The following is a 27,785-nucleotide window of genomic DNA, read 5'->3' as shown; positions in this document are numbered from 1 at the left end:
AGAGACAAAAACAGGGAATATGAGCTGTGGAAAGACAAATTTCATCTTGAGACCCCAAACATTTTCATGTGAAGGAAGAGAAAACACTAGAATCAGTCTCATTTTGGTGGGAGAGTAACAACGTACGATTTTTGGAATAAACTTTTCAACCCAACAGTAAAGCAATTAGAGGAAATATGTAGAAATAAAGTAAAAAAGTTAGAAGGAAACTTAAAATTTAGTCAGTCAGATTCCAAAAATGTCATATTTTTACTCGCTGTGGACTCATTTTTCACTGAAAAATTTAGTTCTACACTTCTTTCAGGTCAGGAGAACCAAGGCTAAAGACGGATGTAACTCAACAATGTCTCAGCAACAAAACAGCACCAGAATGCAAAAAAGTATTTAATAAAGACGGGCAGACACTGAATATTTCTGAATATTTTCTCTAAAACAACGAAAACGGTGAATAACTATGTACAAAACACTTTATTCAAGTCTTGGATCAAAGAAGAGTGAAGTATGTTCAGTTTTAGAAGCTCTGAACACACAAACTGTCGCTGATTGGTGCAGAGCAGCCCCAAGCTAAAACATGACTCCAGGAAGATGGAAGGCAAATTTCAAAGAATTCTTTAGAATTAAACACAGGACATATATTGATGATTCAGAGCTTGTTTAAATCAGTAAAGAGTGTAGAATTATCTGTATTTTACAGAATTGAGTTAGAGCAAACAGTTGATTTTCTGCAGATTTTCAAAGAGGATTTGTGAATAAATGAGATTTGGACGGCAGTCTCACAGAATCCTCGTTCTTTCCCGCCAGTTTTCGGAATGTTGCTGATGTCACGTGTGATACATTCAGGGACCGTCGGAAATTTAAGAATCTGACGATGACACTACTTTTTGCAGCTTTTGAATAGGAAAAAGGGTTTGTTATTGCCAGACATTTGAAAATAAGTGGATTCAAATGTTTAGAAACGTAGCTAAATATTTATAATATTAAATATCTGACAAATATATTTAAAAGTGATATTTTAGAGCTGAATGTGGAGAAATGTTATTTGTAGTGTATGCAACTTTACACTCGGCGTCCAACATGTAACTTCCACCTCATTTTTCCAGGATTCCTACATTTCCCACGATGCATTTCTCCCCGTTTCCCCCCCCCTAAGGGAGCAGCTCTGGGTTTGTTTCTCTCATCTGTTGGCTTCACGTGTAGGTGGATGAAGTGAGCGTATAGATAGATCAAACAAGCGATTAGTCAAGAGGAAGAGTTGCTCACCTGACTCTCAAACCTCAACCTGTGTTATTTTCTGCCTTCGTGGGCGTCTGTGCCCACAGCAGCTGATGCCTCTACAGCAAAATGGCGGCTCATGAGAGGAGCTTTTTGAACCTGAAGGACAAACTCAAACTCCTCTTTGATTTCCTTTTAGAAAACCCAAACATCTTCCTCAATCAGACTTTTCTTTCTGACCCTGAAAGTGCTTTCTGAGAAAGTTTCCGGGGAAAGTTCTGCGTTAAAACACCAAATTCATCAGTATGCCTCCCGTGGCTTCATCTGAGGATCAACTTTTCACGTCCTGAGGCGAATCCTGTGATGGAGATTTCAGATGATACAGCAGTCGTGTTAAGATGAAGGATTTCGAACAGGATTTCCTGACTTGACACGAGTATGAATAAGGAATGAAGGCTTTAATACGAACTCGCGAAGCACGAGCCCTTCAGAGACCTTGGTGCTGAAGCTCGGTGCGTGGTGATGAATCTGACATGACAATTCAACGGGGAAATTATTGAGTGATGGTTTAATCCGAAGACATGACTTTAACCAGGCTTTCAGAGAGTGTCTGTGCGCTGATGGACGGGCAGAGTCAGAGATTGACAGGCGGAAAGAGAAAAACACATAATCTCAGATAAATTAATGAAAACACAGAGTGGATCCCAGAGTCGGCGGCTGCTCCGTCCAAATGGCCTCCGCTCACAGACGGAAAGTGAAGCCCAGTTTGGCTGCTGCTGCTGCTGCTGCTGGGAGCTCGTTCTTGGATCAGTTTCAACGTTTTGCCCAAAATGGTTGTTATTAGGACGCGGCTTTGAGCAGACTTATCCAGGATCAGCCCCCCGTCCAGCTGCCAGGGAGTCAGATCAAACCAGCTGATGGAGTCGCTGCTGCATGCACAAACAGATGGAGCAGAGGACGTATAGAGGGAGGATCAGGAGGGGGATATATGGTCCAGTGCATCATGGGAGATTCATGATGGGTTTATGATTAGTGCTTGTTCACAGTTTGTGTTTGCGAGTTTATTTACAAAAATAAACGATATAATGTTATACTTCCTGTCAGCAGACTGTCTGCTCCAATTCGGCGTTAGCTGCAGGTTTGTCGAAAATGATGATGACCCAGTACACAGTCCATATTCTGGATCTTAGTATCCAGAATACTGGCAGGATCTGGATCGTACTTTTACATCTGTCAGAAATTATGGTGACCTTGTCTTGTTTTGTTTTGCAAAGCAATCTGACCATTTATGGTGGAGTTATATACACATATGGTGAAAACGGCCCTATCTCACAATGATAAAGAATCCTTTAAGAAAGTCCTGGATCCAGAGGGAGATCCAGATCACCTCCAAAATTTAATCACTTCTTTCTTATCCCATTTTGAACATTTCCTGAAAATTTCATCAAGATCCGTATGTTACTTTTTGAGTTATGTTGTTCACAAACAATTGAACAGATCAATAAAAAAAGGAGTCAATACAATTAAATCTGATTATTTTTATATTTTTATTAAATTAATTTTTAAATATTTTAATATTAAATACTAAATGTTTAAAATTAATATATTTAATATTTTATCGAATTTTAATTTTAAAGTTTTTGGCCACTAGGGGGCAGCAGACACAGAAATACTTTCACTTTCAAATGATATAGTAACAATTCCCGGTACCTGGCAATTAGTATTGGTACTCAACAGTACCGTTTTTTTGTACTTCTTTGTGTGTTTATGTGGTAAAAGATATTAACTTATTAAATAGTAAAGTGTCAAAGTTTTTCAGTTTAACGTATTTATTTTTCAAAATATATAAACTAGCAATGATGTGTTCATGTCTAGTTGGAAAATCGCCTACTCTTCCACTTCCTCACAGCCACAAGGATGTGTTTAGGTACCTAAACATGACACTGTTTGATGTTACGTGGATCGGTGCTTGGTATCAAAATAGAATAGAAAATACTTTGTTTATCCACAAGGGGAAATTCAGAAGGAGTCACAGCAGCAATCAAAAAAAAAGTAAGAAAGTGTATAGAAAGTGTAAAAAGCTCCATGAGAAAATAGATGATGACAGCTTGTCCATCATTGTCCAGTCAGCCAGCCTCCACCTCCACAGGGTCCAGGACTGAGCTTCTTCAGCTACTCTGCCTTCTGGTATTCCCTCTGTTGCTGGGTTAGCACGGCTAGCTTGTCCATCTTATTGGAGATAGATCTTGCTAGGCGCCGCCCTGTTGGCTATGGCTGCCTTTTGCAGCAGCTCGCTCTTCTTTGTCTGTTTCTTGTAATTTTTTCGCCTCTTTTTCGTAATCGTATTTGGAGTGGATCATTACTTTGTATGGATCATTTGTTGGTCATGGACACCAAACTGGTTTTGTCTTCAGTGATATTTTTACTATTTTTGCTCCTGTGTTTGTCTGGAGATCCTACATGTAACCATGGCTGCATTGTTTACATGTGAAATCAGCTGTTAGCTGCCTGTAGCATGTCAATGCTAACTGGTGCTAGGCCAGATGTTTCCCACAAGGTGAGGAGAAGGAGGTGAGGATGACGTGCTCGTTCTCAGGTGTGAGCTAAGAAGTGACGACATGGACCTGTCCTTCCATCCATCGTTATTGGGAACGTAAGATCTATCTCCAATAAGATGGACAAGCTAGCTGTGCTAACCCAGCAACAGAGGGAATACCAGAAGGCAGAGTAGCATCATGCTATTGACAGACATGGATAACAGAGCTAACATCAGACACCAACGGCAATGTGGCATGATGCTACTCTGCCTTCTGGTATTCCCTCTGTTGCTGGGTTAGCACGGCTAGCTTGTCCATCTTATTGGAGATACATTCCCAATAACGATGGATGGAAGGACAGGTCAATGTCTACACTTCTTAGCTCACACCTCCTCACCTTGTGGGGAAACATCCGGCCTAGCACCACTTAGCATTGACGTGCTACAGGCTGCTAACAGCTGATTTGACATGTAAACAATGCAGCCATGGTTACATGTAGGATCTCCAGACAAACACAGGAGCAAAAATAGTAAAGATATCACTGAAGCCACAAAAGTTTGGTGTCCATGACCGACAAATGAGCTGAAGCGTGTTTATAGCTTTTATACGTTGTCGAAATCAGGGTCGTTAAAAGGTGAAAAAACTCTTTGACAACACGTCAGTTTGACTGTAGCTTGAACCTGAAACCTCCCCACACGTTATTTAAAGATCCTGTAAAGGAACAGCACACTCATTGTGAAGTCAAGTGTTTTCAGCTGGATCGACGCGGCGAACATGGGGGAATTTCCTGTGATGGAGCTTGACTCCTCAGATCCCGTGGAGGATTGGGTCGTGTTATTGTGGTTGACGCTCGTAATGAAATGATTGATGGCTCACGGAGGCAGCCGAGCAGCAGATCAGTGTCAGTTCTCCTGCTCTGGTTGACGTTTCAGGGTTTACGAAAGGCTCCAGCTGCACAAAAACTCTCCTGGGTGATGATTTTTATGCTCTAATGTCTTCCTGACACTTTCGTTTAAACACATGATGATTAATAAACGCTGAGTCTTTCGAATCTGGGAGATTTTGACTGTAATTTCCTCTCATCTGGTAAAAACAACCCACCAGGATTTGGTTTTTACACACGTCTGTATCTGACATCTTCTACTACACTTTCACTGGATATCAGTCCTCAGCACTCAGAGTTATTTTTAATCCGTGGCTCCGCGCCTGGAGCTCTGAAAAAAAAAAAAACAGAGTCTTATAAACGCTGCCACAAAACAGTTCAGACTGCAGTCGGACGATTGCTCGACTGTTTGCTTTCAGAAGAGGAAGCAGTTGGAAAAATCACGTTATTGTGTTCGCAGGTAGCTGGTTTTGAGATACTACGACTGAAAATAGACTCTTTGTTGTTGTAGAAAAGAAAAGAAAAGAAGCTCTAATGCAGAAGTGCTTCAGGCTGAAACCATCAAGAGGGAGTTTTTATATTCACTAACAGCATCCCAGAATAACTTATCTGGCTTTAAGCCACGCTGGAGCAGAAATCTCTCTGTTGAGCTCATTTTTTTACACGAATGTTGCACCTTTACTGCACAGAATCCAGCTTGTATCATCCTCAGGAGGATAAACAGCTCTGACTTCATCGCTCATCTCGCAGGAAAGCGTTAAATTCCTCATTTTCTCTGATATCATTCAGCGCCACAAAGGGTTAAATCGAAAAACCTGATCTCCCCTGCTGGTTGTAAATCCTCTCTGATGTGAACCCGCTGCCCCTTTCTGTCTGTTTCTTGCTTGATACTGACACCTGGTGGTGGATCTTTGGAACTGCAACAACACTTCAGAAAGCAGCAGGGAGAGACGTGTGTACCTGTCTTTAACCATGCAGAGCGCGATGAAGAAAAGAGATGCAGAGTTGGATTTTAAAGAGGAGGCAGTCGCTGTTTTTCCTGCTCCCTGATCTGATCTGAATCTGAACACGCTGCTTCTGTCTATAGGATAATCCTCTTTACGGTCCACTCATCTCAGTGGGCCTCATTCTTGGCTCTGTGGATGAGGCATGATGGAGACACGTGACTGTGCAGACAAGCAGAGCACGCTCAAGCTGGAGGGTCTGACCTGAGCAGGATGTAGACGCCAAATTAATGAAGCTGCAGAGTTTTTTCAGTGTTTTTGTCCCGTTGCAGAGAGAGACAGCAGAGCGCCTGTTTTTTTATCTGAGGGGGAAAAAAAGACTGTGGTAACAGAAAAAAAATCTAAGAAAGTCTTTGTGACTTATTTCAGTTCAAAAATAATCTTGCAAGACTCAATCGACCACATTTACCTGACAAGTCTGTATAAATGTATATATTTTAGGTCAGCGACTTTTCGTGTGAATGTGGCTGATATAAAATCAAACTTTAAACTCACCTTTAAATTTGAGCTTTGAACTCACTGTATGAAAATTGTGGCCGATGTCGATATCCAATATTAATATTGTTGTTATGCCTGATAACCAATGTCTACCAATATCGATATTGGTTAAAAAAATAATAATAATAATCTGAGGTGATGTGTCGATGTAGTTTGGAGAGAAAGAGCAGCGCAATCGTAAGAAAAGACGACCATAATGAGGATCAAAGGATGGATAGACGTGATCAAAAAAGTACTTTTTGTTTGTTTTTTGAATCAAAAACAGGAAGTGAGACATAAAAGAAGAGAGTACACTCTTCTTAGGTAGTTTTGGTGTTTACATAGCCAGTGAAAATAATATTTTGGGGTCTTGAAAATTCCAGATGCTATGAAAATGCTGGCTACTAATGAGGAAATATCAGCCGATACTTTTACCGATATTGATACCTATATATTGTGCATCCCTATACATAAGTTCTGGACTTATTCTGCATAAAAACATATAATCTTAATCTTTTTGAGTTCGATAAATATTTATTAATCGTATATCTTCTTATTTACTTCACTGCTTGTAACAGCTTTTTATTTCTTACCTTTAAAGTTTTAGTTTTGAATTTTTTTTTTAATTTTCTGCTTTAGACTTTTAGTATTTTATTATTATTTTATTATTATTTATTTATTGTTATTATCTTATTTTTTAATTTTATTTTTAACATCTTATTTAATTAATTAATTTATTCATTTATTTATTTTTATTCATTTATTTTATTATCTTATTTTATTTAATTATTTGTTTATTTTATCTTATTATTTATTTATTTTTATTATATATTTATAATCTTATTTTATTTATTTATTTATTTATTTATTTATTCATTTTTATTTAGTTGTTTTTTTATTATTTTTAATATTTTATTATTTGTATATTTATTTATTTATTTATTTTAATTTGGCAGTTTTATTTGCCTAACTTGAGTTTTAATGTCTTTTTTTTTTACCTTTAATGTTACCCCACTTAGGTCTCCAGATAGTCTCATAAATACAGTCCGATCGATTGATATCAAATCTAATAAGACAATTCTTTACTGTAAAAACAAACAAACAAACAAAAAAACACTTGGTCTATTTTTGACTTCTTAATGCTCTTGTACAGTTGTAAGAAACCCAGGTTTGCCTGGCTTGTGTAAGAAAATAAAGCTTAGCATTTAAAGCTCCCGTTTGAATTTTTTGACCTTTGAGGAAACAGACCATAATGAACAGTGAAGCTTATTTATGACTTACACAAGTAAACAAAACTCTTAATGACAATTTTTAATGATCAACATTTACACTTTTTAGCACTTTAACAACAAAAAGGGGGGTAGGCGTCAGCTGTTTTCACAATGAGTTACACATTTAACTGTTAAAACAAAGAAGGAAATAAGAAAACCATGCATTTACTTGCTTTGTCCACAGAGGGCGCCAAAGTCAAAATAAACAAAAAGTTTCTCACAGGAGCTTTAAAGTTGCTAAAAGCTAAAGAGGAATCTTTTGTTTTCAAGTACCTTTCATACATACACACATAGGTTAGAGGCAGAGTGTTTGTTTTTCCTCTCAAAATGAAGTGGGCGTGGCCACATGAAGGTCATTTGATAACGTACGGTCAGAATCCCTGCATTTTGTCTCTGAAATCATTTGAAACCAGAGAAATTAATCACGTTTAGAGACCCTTTCTCTTCTAGCAGCTGCTCTGGGTGGAAAACGACTCCCTCGCGGCGCCATCGTCGTCCCGTTTGGCTCCCCTGGTGGTTGGAGTCATTCTGTAATCACGTTATTCAGGGTTCACGTTAGATTTGATCAGATCTGTTGGGGATTGTCTCATCATCCTCCGCGGCTCGGCCGGCGCTCCCTGACATGTGAGGGTCCTCAGCGCGGGGCAGATGGACTCTAATCTGCAGATAAAAGTGGATGATGATGATTGGACGGCTAAACGAGTAATTAAGCCAGAGTTTATGGCGTCTGAATGGACTGAGGGGCAGATTGGACTGAATATGTGAAAACAATAACGCAGCCTGAGCTCACCTCTCCTCCTCTCTGTCGTTTTTTCTGTCCTTTCTTTTACTGATTTATAAAAACCCATAAACTCTCCATTAAACGTGATCCCCAGATTGAGCGCGTGCAGCTGAGCTCGACCTCTGACCTTGCCTCGACCTTCAGCCTTTTCATTAACAGCAGATTAGCGGTGGTGTTGTAAATCTCAGCGTGCACATCTGGCTCGGTCACAACACAAACATTAACACAGAGCCAATTAACCAAGGAAATGAAAACGTCAGACGCTGGAAACTCCAGTCGCCGTCGTTAAGAAACAGTTAATGAATGATTTCTGTGTCTCCCTCAGGTGGTCAGGCGGTGCCTCAGGACCCATCACCCTCTTCTACCTGCCCTCCGGGACCCTCTGGACCACCAGCAGGAGCCAATGGCAACAGCGACATCATGGTGAACTTTGACCCCGACCCAGCGGACCTGGCGCTGTCCAGCGTGCCGGGCCAGGAGGCGTTTGACCCACGGCGGCACCGTTTCTCCGACGAGGAGCTGAAACCTCAGCCGATGATCAAGAAAGCTCGCAAGATGCTGGTCCCCAACGAGCAGAAGGTAATACATCTCCCACAAACCTTTGCAGGGTCTGACTCATTTCACCGCTTTCAGCAGCGCAAACTGCCCACTGCATCTTTATCCATTCACTATTCTGATATTTTAGTGCTTTCATAGACTTTTTAGTGCAGACAGTCATAAAAAATGCAAAAATATCAAAGTTACTGCCAATTATATTAACCTCCTCAGAGCCTTTTCAGCTTGATGTTTGACACCTAGTTTCAAAAAATTTAAAATTATTATGTTTAAAGCCGTTTTTGCTTCCGTTAAAAAAAAGATAAAATAAAATTAAAAAAATCTTGAAACAAAAAAATTTCTACTTGTTTCATGATACAGTCAATGACAGTGGTGGAAAAAGGCAGTTAAAAAGATTAATAAAAACAAATATCAAGAACTAGGCCCCCAAAAACTCTGCTTCTGAGCTCTGACATTGTTTTTTTAATGTTATTTTTATTGCTTTAAAGTCAGAAATTAAACTTACTTTCCAAAATTTTGACTCTAAATGTAAAACTTTAAAAAGTCAGCTCTCAAGGAAACACATTTCTTAAGGATAAAGTTCCGGAACTTTTCCTTTTTTGGTCAAAAATTCTAGAATCCAAACTTTTGTATCAAGATTCCTGATTTTTATTTATTTTATTTTATTGTTTAATTTAATTTGATTTAATTTAATTTTATTAAATTTTATTTGTTTAATGTTTTTTTTAAATTTTGTTTAATTTAGTTTAATTTCATTTAGTATAATTTCATTTAGTTAAGTTTGATTTAATTTAATTTAATTTTATTGTATTTTTTATTTAATTCAATTCAATTTTATTTAATTTAATATTTTATTATTTATTTATTCATTTTTTAATGTCAGAATTTGAGAATATTTTCTTATTTTTTTCAGTAATTTCCTGTAATTTCTTTTAAAGTAAAAGGAAAAAAAATCATGAAACAAAACGAAACAATATTATAATACTATATATGATACTACTTGTTTCACCATACAGTCAGTGACAGAGGAGGATAAGGTCCATTAAAAAAAAATAAAAAAGTAAAAATAAAAAATTGCCAAAGGCCAGGTCTCTAACTCTCTAACTTTGTTCCTGAGGTCTGACATTTTTTTTTATCATTTTTTTATTTAGTTAGAATTTGAACTTACTTTCTAAAGTTTTGACTCCTAAGATCACTGACCTAACTGGCCTAACATTTAGAAATATTATTTTCAACGGCTCCAATCTTCCTCCAGAGCCTGAAATTTCAATTTAAGTTAAAAAAAAGAAAAAAAAAAAAGAAAAAAAAACTTTTAACCATGAACAAGTCATTGTAGTGTTGTAGTGTTGCAGAGGAAATCAGTCAATAAAAAGCTACAAACCTTTGGCGTAAATCAGAAATATAAAAGCTTAAATCAACAAGTTAAAAAAAAAACATCGTAGAGACTCTCAGACCAAAGAGGTCAGATTGTTTCTTTGGCCCAAGGCTCAGACTGCTCAGTTCAAACTCTGAACTCAGTGGAGACAAAGGCCACGGCTCTCTGACAGCTCCTGCACTGATGTGGAAAAATCTGTAGGAGCGTGACGCCCACTCGTATCGATGCCTCCTGACGAGAGTCCTGAAATATTCTCTACCCGGCTCATCGCACAGGCAGAGAAGCTCTGATCAATGGTTCAGGTTTCCACGGTTCAGCCCAGAGCAGCTGCTGCTCCTGAGGCGTCTGTAATTCACAGAGAGATGAAGACGCTCACCTTACTGCGCTCTGCCATCACAGCTTTTATAATTCATCTCTGAGCCGTTTGGGGGAAAATTATTTCCAACCAGAGTCAGGATGAGGCTGGGATTTTTCTGCAGCTCATCAAAAATAAACTCAGCTCTGGTTAATATCAACACGGCACTGAGGCAGAGGAAAATCTGGCTTTCATCAAAGTTACTCCAGGATCAGATCAGTGAGGAGACTTTTCCATGAGGAAGATAGAGGCTAAAATAATCACAAAGCAGCTTTTTAAAAATGTTTCCAGAAGGTTAATGATTTTCTTAACTATCATCAGATCCTGAAGTCTCAAAGGAAACACTGCGAACCATTTCAGCCTGCAGCAGCTCTGCTGGTATAAATCTTTCAGATCAAGATCTCGATGAGGTTTTACTTTCAATTTGGATTCCCGTCTTCCTCTCAGAGTCCAAAAGTTTAACACAACGATCTTCCAATCATTCCCTCATGAGCCTCTCATCGGCCAAACAATTTATTTCACGCCTGAAGAAAATCCACCTGAAAATGTTTCAGACCTCTGAGTCATGTTAGATGTTTTTATTGTTCTTCTTATTTCATTATTTGAATGATGTTGCCTGTCATGTTTTCATGCAGCTTGCTAGCATGCTAGCTTGTTTTTGTGGTTGTCATTGAACATTTCTGTGTGTGTTGATCCGCTGATTTTTAAGTGACTGTTATATTTAAGCAACAACACATACGAAGGTGTTCCAAAATTAGAAATTAGCTCTTGTTACACTGCTGCCCCCTACAGGCAGAAAGCAGAAGTACAACACAAACAAATATTTAATGCGCTTTAAGAAATACAAACATTTGCTTAAAAAAGTCTTTTATCTGATTATTTTATGCATAAGTAGCTTTTATATTACTTTGTTCTTTGTAACCCAGCTACTTTTTGTTGCAAGCTCAGTTAGCTGTTAGCACTAAGGGTTCCCCCTTATCTGTTAAAAGCAACAAAATATGTCAACAAACAGATTCCTACTATTCTATCGTTGCTATTGGTTAATCTAAATCAAATGTTAAATCTACACCGATACTAACCAATAAAAGCTCTGTGTTCTAGCTCTTAGCTGCTAGCTGCTAGCTATGGTACCTGAAATTCGCCTCTTTTTGTTGCTAGCCCCTTTTAACATCACATTTTTGACTTTTAATGATAACTGTGTTGATGGATACAAAAAGCAACACTAGTGCGTTTCCAGTTAGCAAACAGAAAGCTAACATGCTAGTACTCAGTGGCTCCTTGCTTCGGTATGTTGCTAGTCCCTTTATAGATCACATTTTCACATATAACAAAGATTTAGTGTGCAGACTGATACAAAAGCAGCAATAGTTTGTTAGCAGTGATGTTTTAGTTCACAAACTGTGCTAGTGCCGCTAGTTCTGTTAGCATCATGAACACCTGACAACTACAATATTTTCCCTGCGTTGGAAAGATCAACAGAAATTGTTAGCAAACTTTTGGAAATGAGTGGCAAGCTAACACAAAAAGGTTCTAAAACTCAATAACGCAAGCTACACATAGATGCCTTTTTCCTGTATGTAGCTAGCAATGTTAGCGCTGAAAGTGCTGTCAGTAATTACTGCTAACTGAAGCTAGCTGTTTCTCCAGCTTTCAATAAGAGAAGAACTACAAATATGTAAACAAACAAATGAAGCAGTTAGAAGAAGAAGCTAACATTTTTATGCTAACTGAATCAGGCTACATGTTTCTTGTTTACAAACTGCGCCCAATCCACAACAACAGTGAAAAAGTTACCAACCTTTTCCAAGTAAATCCAAAATGTTTCCCCGTATTGGAAAAATCAAAAGAAACTGTCAGCAAACTTCTGGAAATGAGCGACAAGCTAACAGAAGAAAGTCCTAAAACTCAATAACACAAGCTACACATCGATGCCTTTTTCCTGTATGTAGCTAGCACTGTTAGCGCTGAAAGTGGTGTCAGTAATTACTGCTAACTGAAGCTAGCTGTTTCTCCAGCTTTCAATAAGAGAAGAACTACAAATATGTTAAAAAACAAAAGAAGCAGCTAGAAGAAGAAGCTAACATTTTTATGCTAACTCAATCAGGCTACATGTTTTTTGTTTACAAACTGCGCCCAAAACAAAAAAAAGGTGAAAAAAGTTACTTAACTTTTTCAAGTTAACCCCGAATGTTGCCCAAAAACAGATATTAATGTCAGAAAATGTTTTCCTCTGACATTTAAAGCAACATGTGTTTGTCATCTGTGACTTCCTGTTTGGTGTTGTGGCTTTTGTGCTCTCTAAGTGCAACTATTCAGCTGGTGCTACCTTTCTTTCTTCTTCCCTTCTTCCTCTCCTGTCATTCTCTCCGTCTCATCACATAACTGACCCTTCTCATCCCACGCTCTCCTCTCTTTTTGTGTCTCTCTCCTCCCCCCGTCCTCCCCACACACCCCAACATACCAAACCGGCGCCGACGATGACAGGACGAGAAGTACTGGAGCCGGCGTGTCAAGAACAACGAGGCGGCCAAGCGCTCGCGGGACGCCCGGCGACTGAAGGAGAACCAGATCTCGGTGCGCGCCGCCTTCCTGGAGAGGGAGAACCAAGCGCTTCGCCAGGAGGTGGCCGACATGAGGAAAGAGCTGGGGCGCTGCAGGAACATCATCAACAAGTACGAGACTCGACACGGAGACTTGTGAGGCGGCGAGGGAGCAGAAGACGAAGATGAAGGAGGAAGGGTTCGGGAGGGGAGGAGGAAATAAGAAAAGGGTACAAGGCAACCCAACAACAGCAGCACTTTAGTTGAAGTGGCGAAGGGGGAGGCCGGCGTAGATCTGCAGTAAGCGCCGTGCGACACCGGGTGCAAACACGAAAAGTGTGTTTTTTGAGCGCGCGCTGTGCTTCAGGATTGCACGACAGGAACGCACAGCGACGCCATCTTTTTTTCCCAGTTTGACTCTCTCAGTCTCTTCGTACTTGCTGCTTTGTTGACCCCACACGACGTACTGTATCACCTTGTGTCACCTCGGCAGCTTACGTCACCTCCGGTGCTGTGCTTACGGCCGGTGTCGCATGGCGTTTTTTGCAGGTAGTGCGTCCGGCTGCTCCGGCCAGTTCAAACAGGGTGTTGAATTCACATTATGCCAGTGAAATCTCACTTTTTAAGCTCAAGGCACGGATACAAGCCAGGAGAGGTCAGATGTGTAATTTTTTTCTATATATAGGACAAATAAAACATGTATATTTTTGAACTGGGCAGGAAGGCAAGACTAGTCCAGCAAAGAGGAGGAGGAGGAGGAGGAGGAGGAAGGAGGAGGAGGTGCAGGGTTTTCGTCCATAACGCAAAGAGATTTTGACATAGGATTATTGTATATTTTTCTATTAGCAGATAGTCAGGAGGAGGATTTTGGAGATAATCTTTTGTATATTTTATATCTGGGGCGGGGAGGGGCTGTTAGCTGGACAGTCACGGGGCCACATTTACGCTTTTTCCTCTCAGCTGTTTATTGCTAAACAACAAATACTCTATTTTCGATTTCACGGAGCTGGTTAGTTTTGGGCGAAGCGATTCAGAGAATGTATCACGGTTGAATCAGGTATTTCACATGGTGCGAGACACGGAGCGGTATCTTAGTAACGATTGTTTTCGGCGTCGGGGCGCGTTAGCGGGGAAGGCGGTGAAACAGAAATTGTATAGTTTTGAGAATTCTTTCGTCTTTGTTTGTTTTTTTTCTTCGTGGGCTCGTTCGAGCACTTGATTTGTTACCTTCTCTTTGATTCCGTGTCTGATTTTGAAATAATCGCAGGGCTTTTATTTTGAAGGTGAAGGAGGACAATAGAGAGGACAAACAAAGGAGCGACTAGCCATCAGAACAGCTGCGCGTGAGCAGGTGTTTGAAATTTCGCTGGCAGGTTTGCGTTTTTTACTTTGTGTCTTGCTCACACACACACACGCACACTCAGACACGGTTTTTAAACGACAACAACACCACGTGGTTGCAATCTTTCTCTCTATTAACTCCTCAATTTGTCCAGGAAGAGCAAAAATGAAATACTAACTGGTTTAGGGTTGATTTGCCCGGATGAACAGTGACTGAAACCTTCAGCATGCAGACACACACACACACACACACACACACACACACACACACACACACACACACACACACACACACACACACACCTCACCCAGGTTGGAATCCTTATTGTTGTTGTTGATGTTGTTATGGACTTCTATGGTGCTGATCTGTTTGATCCTTCACCTGACACACACACACACACACACACACACACACACACACACACATGCAAACAAACATTTGAAAACACACAGTTCTGAACTGCCTATACCCTTTCTTTGTCTTTTAATCTCTCTTTTAATTTTCTTTCTTTCGTTGCATATTGTATGGATATATAGATTTACACACAAACACGTGTCTATACCTCTCCTTCAAACTTTACCCAATGAAAAACCAGAAATGCACCCTACTGCTACTGTACCATAAAACTGTACTATTGAATATTCTCTCACTAGATATATATGTATATGATATATGCTTGAATTATGTGATTATAGTTGTAATATACATAATTGAATATATTACAGAAAAAAACCCATTTGAATCATTTTGTCAGTTTTTTCTCAGGTGTTTTTGTCTGAGGTATTAAATACACATTTAAAAAAAACTAAAGTCTTTGATTTGATGACAGAAGTTATGTTATTTGGGGGGATTTGTATTTTATTTGCCCTGTAATGAATCATTTTAGACCTGTTTTTGTTTAAACCCACGTTAGAACTAACACAGTCTACAGCAGAAATCTCGGAATGTTCACTAAGCTCCGCCCCCTCTCACTGGTGTTCTCTTGTTCCCTTGGAGACCGGCATTCTAGAACTCTTCACAGTCACAGTAGTTAGAAAACAGCCTTCTAGAATAGAACAGAACAACAAAATTGTACTTAGATTCCATTCAATTAAATTGGCTGGGGAAAGCTAAAGCTATTGTTAGCGGATTTTGTTTGCTAAGTGAGCTAAGTGGAACTGCCAAGATGCTTGCAAAGGTTTCTATGCGAGGCGTCTCATGGGGTAAGACAATCCTTTTCCTTTTCATGTTTTAATAAATTCCTGCACCTAATGAATATTAAAGGAGCAGTGAGGAGTTTCAAAATAACCATGCAAAATCCAAGCTTTAAAATAACAGGGATCTGTGTTGTTCTCTGCTGAAAATGATTTCTGTGATTAATTTTGTAGTGATGGTGGACACTGGAGCCTAACTGTCAGACAGAAAAAGGACAGAAGAGCAGAAGAAAGATAAACAGGAGAGAGATAGAGCACCAGCTAAAGGCTAAAGGGCTAAACTGTTTGTGCTAATGTTGACTGTTCAAACTTGAGAGTCTATCAATAAAATGAAGAGTGAGGTTACATATTGAAGGCTACTAAACTACTGTACTAACCGACAGTTAGCTTGTTATCACATTAGCCTACGAACACGCCGTAGCATCAGGCTGCTAGCTGTCACATATCAAATCATAGCGCTACATACATGTACTGATAGATACCTTATCTTGTTGTGTTGTATCTGGTAAAAATTTGACTTGAACAAAGAAAATTTGTTCCAAAACAAACACATGCCTGGTTAAAAGTCACATCTTCACGGCAATGTGCGTGAGACTCCGGGCCAGAAGGTGGCACTACTGTCACGTTAAAACAGATCCTCCTCACAGCATCTTTAATTGGACAACAAGCCTTGTCACAAAGGTTTTTACACACAGAGCATTCTATGAAAGCTGGGAATCATTACATTTCAACTATTGATTCCACATTATCAGTACCCTTGGGACAACTTGTAACCCTTTGGAAAAGATGAACCTTACATTAAAGTTACAAACAGCCAAACAAATGCTCTAAAATCTTAGGGTAGGACACTCATTTTACATGCTATTGTAAATAGCATCTCCAGCGCTACATAAGATCATTAATTCCTTCCCTAACACAGTTTATACTCTTAATCAACAAACAAGTAAAAGTTTAGATTTCTAGGACTTTGCTTCTTTGTGAAAAGACTTTTGCTCCATTTTGCTAAATTGTAAGAGCAACCAGTTACAAACTACTGGAAATCTTAACCATAAGCAAAGCATTCAAGAAAGCTAGCTCTAAAAAGCTAGCCATTTAGCAAAAAATAAATAAATAAATAGATTCATAAAAACTGACCCTGAGAGTTTTAGATGTTACTAAACACAACTTCAAAAAGTATCTCGAAGCTAGCTGCTATGACCTCCTGTGGTTGGCTAGCTCTGGTCGGAGCATTAAAGCTCCTGTGCAGAATTTTTAATAGGTAAAAAAAAAAAAAAAAAATTCTAAAAAAAAAAAAAAATTCGAATATGAACGTAGATTGCTCTATATGACCATCAGAATATAACAAGAGCATTGAAAAAAAAAGACCATTAATTTCCTTAATTTTTCTTTTGTTTCATAACAGCTGTAAGGGGGTAGGTGTCACAAGGGCCTTGACAGCATGATTTAAAAAAAAATGTTTATTTGACTTTTTCCTTCACAATTATTCACAATAAGTGAAAGATTTGACTGAAAAAAAAAAAAAAAAACACTATCACTGTATCCACAGAGGGCGCCAAAATCAACACAAACTAAAATAGATGAATAAATAAATGAGGGAGCTTTAAAGTTCATAACCACTAAATTTGTATGTTAAAGTATATAATGATACGCTAACATGTGGCCCTAGCCGTAAGAAGTACATTGTTCTTTAAGTTAGCATTGGATGCTAATCCTAAGAATTCAAATATAACCAGATTTCCTGTGAAATGATAATTCTACAAATAAGTGGGAGGAGTTTAGTGAACATTTCATTTAAAGCTGCCGTGTATTTATTAAAAGAGAGCAACTTCACCTAACTTTAAAAGACTTGAAGGAATTTAGTCACAGTTGCTCGTTATTAACTCATTGTTTTTTTTTTTTTTTTGTTAGCACTCTTTCTTTCAGCTGGTCGATGCAAATTCCCAAGTACAACGCACACTTGATTTCCCATGATCCTGTTTTCTGTGGACACCATTTTCAGAGACTTACACAAAGAGAACCCCAGGTGTATTATGGGAGCTGTAGTTATATATTGATATCTATATATTTTCCTTTTTCTTGTCTCCTTCCTTTTTTGGGAATATGTTGAAACCTGACACACGGACACAAACTTTTGAATTCAAACCCCGGGAAGAAAAGTCTCAGAGCTGCTTACATTTCCATCTCTGAATGGAAGAAGAAAGCCATGTGTATTTTTTCTTTTTGATATCTGGGAGCTTTGGATTTCCTCACAGACGTTTCAGAAACTTTTTGACAGTGCTATTTTTCTATGTAACTGTGATGTTGAGCGTGTTACAGCTTTTTTCTGGTGGGCCACTGAGGCGCACTCTTCACACGGCGGCAGCGGCGGTTCTGCTGGATCATGAAAACAGCATATACTGACAATAATTATGATGAAAACAATAATGTACACAGCCTTGTTATTTCCTTCAATTTTGTGGATTCTCAGCTAACTTCTCCATGTTGTGACTGACTGTTATGAACTACAAGTCCCATGAGCGCAACACTACCCCGACTCCTCACCAGTATTGTGTGCTGTCCACAGGGATGATGGCATATGTGGTTTGGCTTTTTCCCCCCAAACACCAATAAAGGCTTATCCTTACTCACAGACAGCTCTGCGCGTGTCTTGCTGTGTCATCTCAAAGTGTGTGAGGCTGTAACATCCCCCGCCTCTGAAAGTAAAACTATCTGCAACACCTTCAGTGGCCACTAGAGGCTGCTATTTAGACCTACTACTAATATAAGATCTATGTATTAAAAAGTGGGTTTAGATTATCATCTTTGACCTCAGGATCCCCAGTGCTTAAAGAATTTCAGATTATAGAAATGTATCATATTGATATTTTGATTATGAATTGATATTCCTGATTTCATTGGGTGGTGCAGATCACCTTTAAAGCAGATTAGCAGAGTATAGCAATGGGAGAAAAACTGATGAAATGATCTGAAAAAACCTTTAGGAAATCAGGTCTGAGCTTAATTTAGTAAAAGCAGGAAGTAGCGACTCTTCTCTATGATAAATATTATTTACATTGTTGAATCAAATGCTTGAACTCTGGCTGCAGATGATTTAAAGCATTGACACTAAAAACAATCATGCATAAACATTTTGTGGAGCTGAATATGCATCACCTCTTGCTTTCAGATTTTTTGAGAGTTTTGCATTTTTTTAACTGCTTTTAAATGTAGAAAAAAATATATATTTAAAAAAAATATTTTACAAATGTTTAGAATTTCTGCAAATTATTGCAGATAATATAATTTATTTTTTAAAGATTTTTTTTAACAAATACTTGATTTAAAAAAAAAAAAAATTGAAAATCAACCAAATTTTGCAATTTTAAAATTTTGAATTTTGTCCAACTTTTGCACATTTTTTTTTTACTTCTTTCAAATTAACAAATAAAATCCATTTTTAAAGGATTTTCCAAATGCTTAGATTTTCTGCAAAATATTGCAAATAATATAATTCTTTTTCTAAAGATTTTTTCTACAAATACTTAATTAAAAAAAATAATATTTTTTTTGAAAATTTACCAAATTGTGCAATTTCAGAATTTTGAATTTTGTCAAACTTGTGCACATTATTTTTACTTCTTTTTAATTTAGAAAAAAATCTATTTTTTTTTAAAGATTTTCCAAATGTTTAGAGTTTCTGCAAAATATTGCAAATAATGTAATTTCTTTTTAAAAAACATTTTTTTAAATACTTGATTTATTTTTTAAATAACCAAATCGTGCAATTTTAAAATTTTGATTCTTTGTCAAACTTATGCACATTTTTGTAATTCAAAAATTTTTCAAAAAATGTTAAACTTACGGAAATTTAGAAAACCTGCAACTTTCATAAAATTGATGACATAACAATTTTTTAAATATTTTTATGTCTGCAATTTTATTAAAAAAAAAAAAAAACAACTTAGATGAATAATGTACAATTTTATAAACACCAAACAACTTTGGCTCATTTAATCCAGGTGAGCTGAGGCAAATTGTCTGTTTTGAATGTAAAGGTTGCAGACCCCTGCCTAAAAACCATGACTTTAAAAACATGTATCCCATGGACTTTCTGTTGAAACTCTTTGAGGCCTAAAGGTTTCGAGCTCCCTCTGCTGGCTGGCTGCACTATGGGTCATTAGCCTCCTCTTTAATGTTAACAGATGGAAAAGTTTGACAGCTCCAGTGACAAATGTCCAATTTGCAGCGATCTGTACTGGACTAGCCCAGCAGATAAATGTTGGGGAAAAAAAGTTCACACAAGAATCATCAAACTTTCCAAAGCCTGAGCGCCAAACTCTGCTGCTGGACTGCTGGAGTCACAGACTGAGGAGTTCCCGCACTTCTAACCTCAATGATGAGTCTCTCCTCAAAAAACCTCAAACCTGTTGAGTCCTGGTTTTGCTAGTATCATTTTTTTTGCCAGTACAGTATTTTTCTAGTAATAAAGTTAGCAAAAAATCTGTGGCGTCAAACCTTTACAGGAATTTTAATAGTAAAATTTGTACTAATGACTTCACATTTCACCCTATTTGTCGCCTTAATTTCTGTCTTAGCCAATCAGAAACAGCTGTTACGGCAGTGTTTACCTCTGCTCCACCCTGGCTGCCAGAAGTGGATGTGTCTGGCTCTGAACGGCGACCCCTGAAACCACATGACAGCAAACATCACAGACACTACATTAATACATCTTTTCTACTGCTCAAAGTGTGAACACCTGGTTTTGTGCAGGATGAGGATGTGGATGATTTCTTTCAGGATTCAGTCCTGGTGTCGCAGCTCTCCGTCTCTATCTGTGAAATGTTGCAAATGAAACTGAACATTTTCCTCTGAGAGTGCAGCAGCAGACCATTGGGAGGCACTCAGACCCTTCTGACAGATTTCTGCACAGATCCACAATGACAGTGTGTGTGAGTGTGTGTGTGTGTGTTTGTGTTTCACTGTGTCTTGAACAGAATGTGCAGATATTAGTGTCTGCACGTCCTAACTCATGAACAAACAACAGTGAAGCTCCTCATCCGTATTTATGTAACAGACACCAGCCTGCTCCGTGAGCCCCCCTCCTTCCTCCTCTGTGTGTGTGTGTGTGTGTGTGTGTGTGTGTGTGTGTGTGTGTGTGTGTGTGTGTGTGTGGGAGTGGACCGCCTCACTCACCACCTGTATCTGGTGGGTTGTTTCAGCTGTTGGGTGATGTTTGCGTCACCAGATCCCCCTCCGTCACGCCGCTCACCATCTGCCCAAGCTGGTGCTGAGGCTGCGAGCCAGAGTGCGCTAAATGTGCCGTGCCGTGCCGACCCGTGCCAGGTGGTGTCAGGCCCCGCGACGCCGCTCCTGCTCGTGTTGGCAGTCTGACTGGGCTGGTAAGAAGTTTCAGGAAGCGTGCAGCTACATTTTCCCTCCAGGTGGTGGAGGAGGTTTTCAGATTATCTGACAAAGGAAATTTTTTACCAGCATATTTCACAAACTGTTTACCACAATGCACCATGCTGATGTTCCTCTTTTTACCTTTTGACCAGGTGGCACTCAGTTTTAGGTTAACTGTCGCCGCCTACTGGGCTGAGTTAGCATTACAACTGCAACTGCTAAATAACGTTTTGTACTATTTACAGTGAAGTAAATTAAAGAAAGCTGGTTAATTTTTTTTCTTCTGGTTTTAAAAGAGGTGATCCTCATCTAATATCCCACATACTACTGTAGGCAGTACATGCTACATGCTAACTAGCATACAGTTTTCAAAAATAGCAGATGTTAGAATGGTGACTTGCAGCAGCTGTGAAATTATTTATTTATTTATGAGTTTTTATTTCTTTATTTTTATGTCTTTAATCAGAGAGAGTTAAAGGACAGTGGATAGAGCAGGAAACAGGGAAAGAATGGGGAGTGACATTTAGGAAAGACGCCACAGGCTGGATCTGAACCAGGGCCACCTTCGCAAGGAAAAAAACTCATAAATAAAAAATAAGATAAAAAATAGATAGACAAAATATATATATATATATATATATATATATATATATATATATATATATATATATATATATATATATATATATATATAAATTAAAAAATAAAATTAATAATTAATAATAAGAAATAAATAAATAAATGATAAAAAATAAAAGATATTAATAAGAAAACAAATACAAAAAATAAAAAAAACAAACCAAAAAAAATATACAAAAAGAGAAAAAAATAAAAAATAAAAAAGTTGCAGGTAATACTCAGCCAACCTTTTTTAGCCAGATGCAGAGCTGTGACGCATAAATTGAACCTAGGGAAGATTAAGAGTGACAGGAAGTTGTCTAAACTATCTGCAAACCCCCAGAGACTTTCAAAATAAAACAAACTGTGATTAAATCAGTTCCTATTTATTTTAACTACGATGACAAACGGACATAATGAACGGAGCCAGACCATAGACTGTAAAAAAATGGACGTCCACTTGCTTGGCTCGAAGTGAGGTCTCCACAAAAACTGCTCCCCCTGGTGACTGGCTGCAGTTTAAGTCTAAAAGTCCATCTCCCCAGTCATTCCAGATGGGCTGTGGTCAAACTTTAAAAAATTGATACACCTGGTAGAAATGTTTCTCACGTCTGATTGTTGTGGTGATTTGAAGATATCATTTGGCTGTCTTGTATTCAAGTCCTCTTTTTTCTGAAAAGTTTCATTTTCATTAGTTATAAGAGGTTAAAAACATCGATTTACAATGATTGACAGCTGACGTTCTTGTGTATTTTTCATGCATCGCCAAACTAGGTGAGGATGAATCAACAATTCTTCAACCAATCAGAGCAAAGGATTTAAAACAGAGGGAAAGTCAGGTGATACATGTTGTTTTGAGTGTGTGTCCTCGTGTGTGTGTGTGTGTGTGTGTGTGTGTGTGTGTGTGTGTGTGTGTGTGTGTGTGTGTGTGTGTGTCCTTGTGTGTGTGTGTTTCTTCAGACCCAGGGGAGAATTGGGTGAAAGGTGAGCTCAGTGTTCCCCAGCAGTCTCAATGGGAACCAGATGGTTAAAATCAGTGTGTCTGTTCCTCACTGAAGGACACACGTGGTTTTTTCCTCCTTTTAATTTTTTTTTTTCAGTAAACTAAGAGAGAAAACACATAATCTGGAATAAAACTACTGAATTATTCACATTTAAATCTCACACTCCTCCTGCCTGGAGAAACTCTGTCATCCTTTAAACCACGTCGTCACAGGCCTCCCATGTGTGTGTGTGTTTTGAGTGTGTGTGTGTGTGTGTCCCACCCTCTAATTCTCAGAAATGTTTACTCCTTCACTTTCCACTCACTGTACACCCTGAAAAGACTCTTATTGTTTGTGGAAACCTGCTTTAAAACCAAAGGAGGCTGCAGTGCCCTCTAGTGGTCGGCTGTGTGGAGCAACAAGGAGAAACTGCACTGATGATTTCAATGAGAAGGAAGACTTTATTAATTTTTATCATTGTTCAAAATGTTATTTTCTAAATGAGTTTTTTTTTCTTTGGGTGTTTTAATTTTCTTTCACAACGAGGAATTTTAGTTTTAATTTGCACCACGAGCTGGATGTCAGAGATACCTTCTGTTTTAGGAAATCCTCATCCACAGCTATAATGAAGATAACACTAAAACCTAATGCAGAGCCACTTTAAAAGCAGTTAAACAGAACTAATTAAACTCCCAGCTCCTTGTTAATGAAATGGATTAAAGACATAAACTGTGAATGTAAACCGCAGCCTATCGTCCAAAAAACAGCTTTTTACTGCTCATTTATCATCACAGACTAATGAAATCAAAGCTCACCTGTCCTTCAGGTGTCTCTTGAGTAAATATCAGGAAACTCTGCTTCTGACCAAGGAATGTTCTCCATCAGGGGGCGATATGGGGAAATATGTCAGGATGTTTTTATGACAGGATCAGGATTTTATCAGCGCTGTTTTTTTTGTTTATTTTCTGACTGTTTTGACCTAAAACAACATTTTTATCCCCAAATATTTCTAATCCAGCTCCACCCCGTAATTTTAAAGGAGTTTTCCATGACAACATCATGCCTGCTGATGAAGTTTAGTAGAGAGAAGAGAGATCTTTGTTTTTCTCTGTTGTAGTTTGGATTTCTGTGATTTATTTTGTAGTGATGGTGGACACTGGAGCCTAACTGTCAGACAGAAAAAGTAACAGAGGAGCAGAAGAAAGAGAAATGGGAGAGAGATAGAGCATGAGCTAAAGGCTACAAGGGCTAAACTGTTTGTGCTAATGTTGATTCCAACCCACAGTCAGCAGATATTCTGCAGTGGTCTGTTCAAACTTGAGAGTCTATCAATAAAATGAAGAGTGAGGTTACGTTAGCGCTGGGCTTAATTTAATCAGCTACTAAACTACATAAAAACTGACAGTGTTTACTTTATGTCATGTTAGCCTACAGATACAGCTGCCGATAACACTACATATAGCCAGCTACTACAACGTTTGCTTGATGTCACGTTTCAAACTGTAGCGCAACGTAACTGTACTGATAAATACCTAACCATGGCGCTCCAAGCCAGAAGGTGGTGAGCCAGTCCAATAGAAACAGATCCTCCTCATAGTATCTTTAAATTGCAGTAGTTCAAGTTGCAAACAGACTACACTTTGAAATATTTCCTATGAGTTCTGTGTTTTGTGATAACTGGTTCACCCCTCATCTTCACCCCTTAAACATCTTGTTTCTTGGTGTCAGATTGCTCGAATCCAGCGCAAAGATGGTAGGAGCAAAGACTGGGTCATATTCGCGTCTGGAAAATCTTATCAGCATGCTGAATTGTTTACTCATTCTGACTTGTCTAACAGTTGAACCAAATTTAGCTTTTACAATTCCACACCGACTTCACATTGTGTTTAAAATGCTCAGTTTTGTCAGAGAAATCATGGCAAATTGGTGATTGATATCCACCAGACACAGAAAACAAAGCTTGTACTACTCAGTTTTTATCGTTCCGTGCTGATTTTCTTTCTGTTACATGTTTATTTTTGATGGAGTTGCCCCCCCAAATGAGAAAAATCTAGGAGCTGCTGGATTGGTTGAGGTGAGGTTATGTCAGCTCTGATTGGTAGATGACTGGCAGGACATAACCAGGATTCACTAATGTTACACAACAGAGAAACATCTGTGAGCACTGGGCTGCCGATAGCACTACATATAGCTGGCTACAACAACATTAGCTTGACTCTACGTTTCAAACCGTAGCTCTACGTAACTGTACTGATAAATACCTTACCTCAGCGCGTTGTATCTAGTAAAAAGTTGACTCGAACAAAGAAAATTTGTTTTGATCTGATCTCCATTTAATTCCAAAACAAACACACGGCTCATTAAAAGTAATTTATGACAGTGTATGTGGAGACGCCGAGCCACAAGGTGGTGATACAGTCCAATAAGATCAGATCCTCCTCAGAGCATCTTTAATCTGGTTAAAGATTTAAAGATGTCAGCTCAGAGACCTTCCTGGATATACTTTGATTTGTTTGTGACCTTAGCAGAAAGTTTTGAACGTGAGCATCGGTTGGAACATGATCGTTTCTGTGACAGAATTAGAATGAAATAAGATGAAAGCTGAGGACACAGTCGACAAAGAAATATTCGAAAATTTTCAGAAAAAAGTTTTAAAAAATAACTTCTAAATCCAATACATATCTGGTTGTTAAAAACCCAGTTTGATGATGCTTTTAGTGACACCGAAGATCCTCTGTTTCCTCAAAAACTGAACAGGTAATGGAAATTGAATCAGAGAAAATGAAAGAAAAATCATAAATTGGATGGATCATTTTTGGCCTTTCCAAGGCAGCAGAAGCGGAGGATGGGAGCTTTAAATAAATGTGGGTCCAAGGCTTTTCTTTTTCAGTCCCAAACACAATGAGAGGATTTTATATTTGTTTCATCCGCAGGCTTTTAAAAAACCGCTGGAGTTGAACCTTGAAAAACACGTCTGTGTGTGTTTTTTTTCCTGCGAGGAATAAGTGAACGACTTGATAAATGTTTCAGAAGTACCATAAATGGTTTTCAGCTTTTCAGTTTCACTTTTATTGAAGTAAAATAAGAAGAGTGTTGTTTTCTTTTAAGCCTGTGTCACATACGTTTACAGGGACACATGAACAAGCTCCGAATCAAAGATGGGGACTCTTTGATTCTGTGATTTTCAACCTTACCTCAGTGTGTGTGTGAGAAGACAGCAGGTCAGGTCGGTGTTTAACGGTCACATCTGTTGTCGTGTCTCTCTGCGGCGCCGTCTGCCCTCCAAAACCCTCAGCAGCAGCTCCACCTGATCCCTGCTGGCCGTCAATCACACAGCAGCTCCTCTGACCCTGGAAGGTAAACAGAAAAAAAAAAAAGTCTTAAGAGTCCCGCTGAACAAAGCCAACTGTGTGAGGATGTAACTGGGTGTGAAGCGGTAAACTGGGACCTGGACGTGCTCCCAAAAACTCAGATCAGAGCATTCAACCTGCACACACACACATCTCTCCCAGCTCTGGTGTGTGTGTGCAGTCAAATGTCAGTGGCAGCATACTGATGAGAGAATCAGGCGCTCTGATCTAATTGTCTCCAGGATGCATCTCTGCAGGTTTCTGTGAGGTCTCTATTAAACAGAAATGCATTGTGGGAGTCTGGTTGTGCGTATTTCAGCATATAACTTTTATTCCAGTCTTGCTGTTGGGTGCATGGATGGAAACTTGGCTTTGTGGTTTGCTGTGTTTGTGCTCATGAAGGGGAATGTCCTGCCCTCATTAGCCACTGTTTGTTTCCAGGAGTGCTCTACGCAGGCCTGGGTGGGGTTTGTTTTCCAAAAGTAGCTCGCTGCTGCAGGCTCAGGTCATCTGTCAAACCAAGGTTTTGGTTTTATGGTCTAAAAAAGCAGAGCTCTGTGTTTGGTTGTTCAGGACAAAGGGGTCACCCTCCCCAGCTGTTCTGAGTCCCTGCTACGCCAAAACAAATCAAATTAAGGCAAAATCAAGCATCAAACTACGTTGTTAACAAACCATATTAAGGTGGAAGTCCAAAAAGAGCAGTTCCTTAAGTGTCCACTAGGGGCTGACTCCAAAAGTCAAGGAGACGTCATCAACTCTGGTGTAAAAGTGCTCATTTTCATAACAGATTTGAACATGTTTTCAGTCCGGTACAAGGATCAATTTTTGATATTCACCTCACTTGTGTAACAGTTCACACTCTGTGGTGTGCGAACTCATTAAGAAATGTGTTTTGATTTCATCAAGTCTTAAGGTTTCACTTCGGTTTTCTTAACAAAGAGTGTGGCTGAGCTGACAGACCGTTGGGTGCACCACTGTTCTGTGGGAGCCTTTTTAAAAATTTTTTTTTGTCTGTTTTAAAGTCGATGGATTGCATTTCTGAAAAGGTAACGGCCATTTTGGACTACTATTGAGAAACAAGTGAATGATGTCTTACAACAGACGTACATGTCTATAGAGAAAATATAAGGACTTGGACAAGGATGGCAGGCAAATGACAGGACTCTAATATTGAATACATATTTTTTATGACGAATGAAATGAAGTCTAACTACCTATCTTACTAAACAAACAAACAAACAAACAAACAAACAAACAAACGAATGAATGAATAAATAAATAAATAAGTAAATAAATAGGTAAGTAAATAATCAATAAATGAATAAATAAATAAATAGGTAAGTAAATAATAGATAGATAATAAATACAAATAAAACAAATAACTAAATAAATAAATAAATAGTTAAGTAAATATAAAAGATAAACAAATAAAAATAAATAAATTAAGTAAGTAAATAAAATAAATCAATAAAAACATAGTTCAGTAAATAATAAATAGATAAACAAATAAAATAAGTGAAAAAGTAAAAAAAAATTAAATAAATAAACAAATAAATAAAATAATTCAGTAAACAATTCATAGATGAACAAATAAAAATGAGTAAAAAAGTAATAAATGAATGAATAAATAAATAAATTTAAGCAGGTCTGCTGTGTTACCTTTTTGAATTGACTATTCCAAGGTCATGTTTGATTGTGAGAATTTTTTCATGGTTTAAAGAGGGGGTATTCTTCCTTTCCATCTCTTAAACATAGATATAAAGTAACAATATTGTATGTTCAACTGAAACGGATAATTTTTCAAGTGTATATGTATCCTCATAATGCATAAATCCTTGCATATACTGGCTCCCGACACGTTGTTTGGCCAGGCTTTAAACACAAAGGTCTGCCCCTGACAGGCCTTCATAGGGCTGTCCAATCAGAG

At 38.3% G+C, this 27,785-nt stretch overlaps 1 protein-coding gene across 1 annotated transcript in view; it reads left to right on the top strand.

Moving 5' to 3' along the window:
- The window catches only part of dbpa (D site albumin promoter binding protein a), a 43,089-nt gene extending 28,470 nt beyond the window's left edge, over positions 1 to 14,619 (top strand). Inside the window, exons 4-5 of the mRNA XM_074686507.1 lie at positions 8,491 to 8,744; positions 12,935 to 14,619. Coding sequence (XP_074542608.1) covers positions 8,491 to 8,744; positions 12,935 to 13,150 — 470 coding nt within the window. The 3' untranslated portion in view covers positions 13,151 to 14,619. The remainder of the gene's footprint in view (positions 1 to 8,490; positions 8,745 to 12,934) is intronic.
- The last annotated feature ends 13,166 nt before the right edge of the window (positions 14,620 to 27,785 follow it).

Source organism: Halichoeres trimaculatus, unplaced genomic scaffold (assembly GCF_033239565.1).
Source record: "Halichoeres trimaculatus isolate MK-OKI-2021-1 unplaced genomic scaffold, fHalTri1.1 fHalTri1_scaffold_14, whole genome shotgun sequence".
Classification (NCBI taxonomy): domain Eukaryota; kingdom Metazoa; phylum Chordata; class Actinopteri; order Labriformes; family Labridae; genus Halichoeres; species Halichoeres trimaculatus.
The sequence above is the reverse complement of the archived record's forward strand: the minus strand, read 5'-3'. Positions and strand labels throughout refer to the sequence as shown.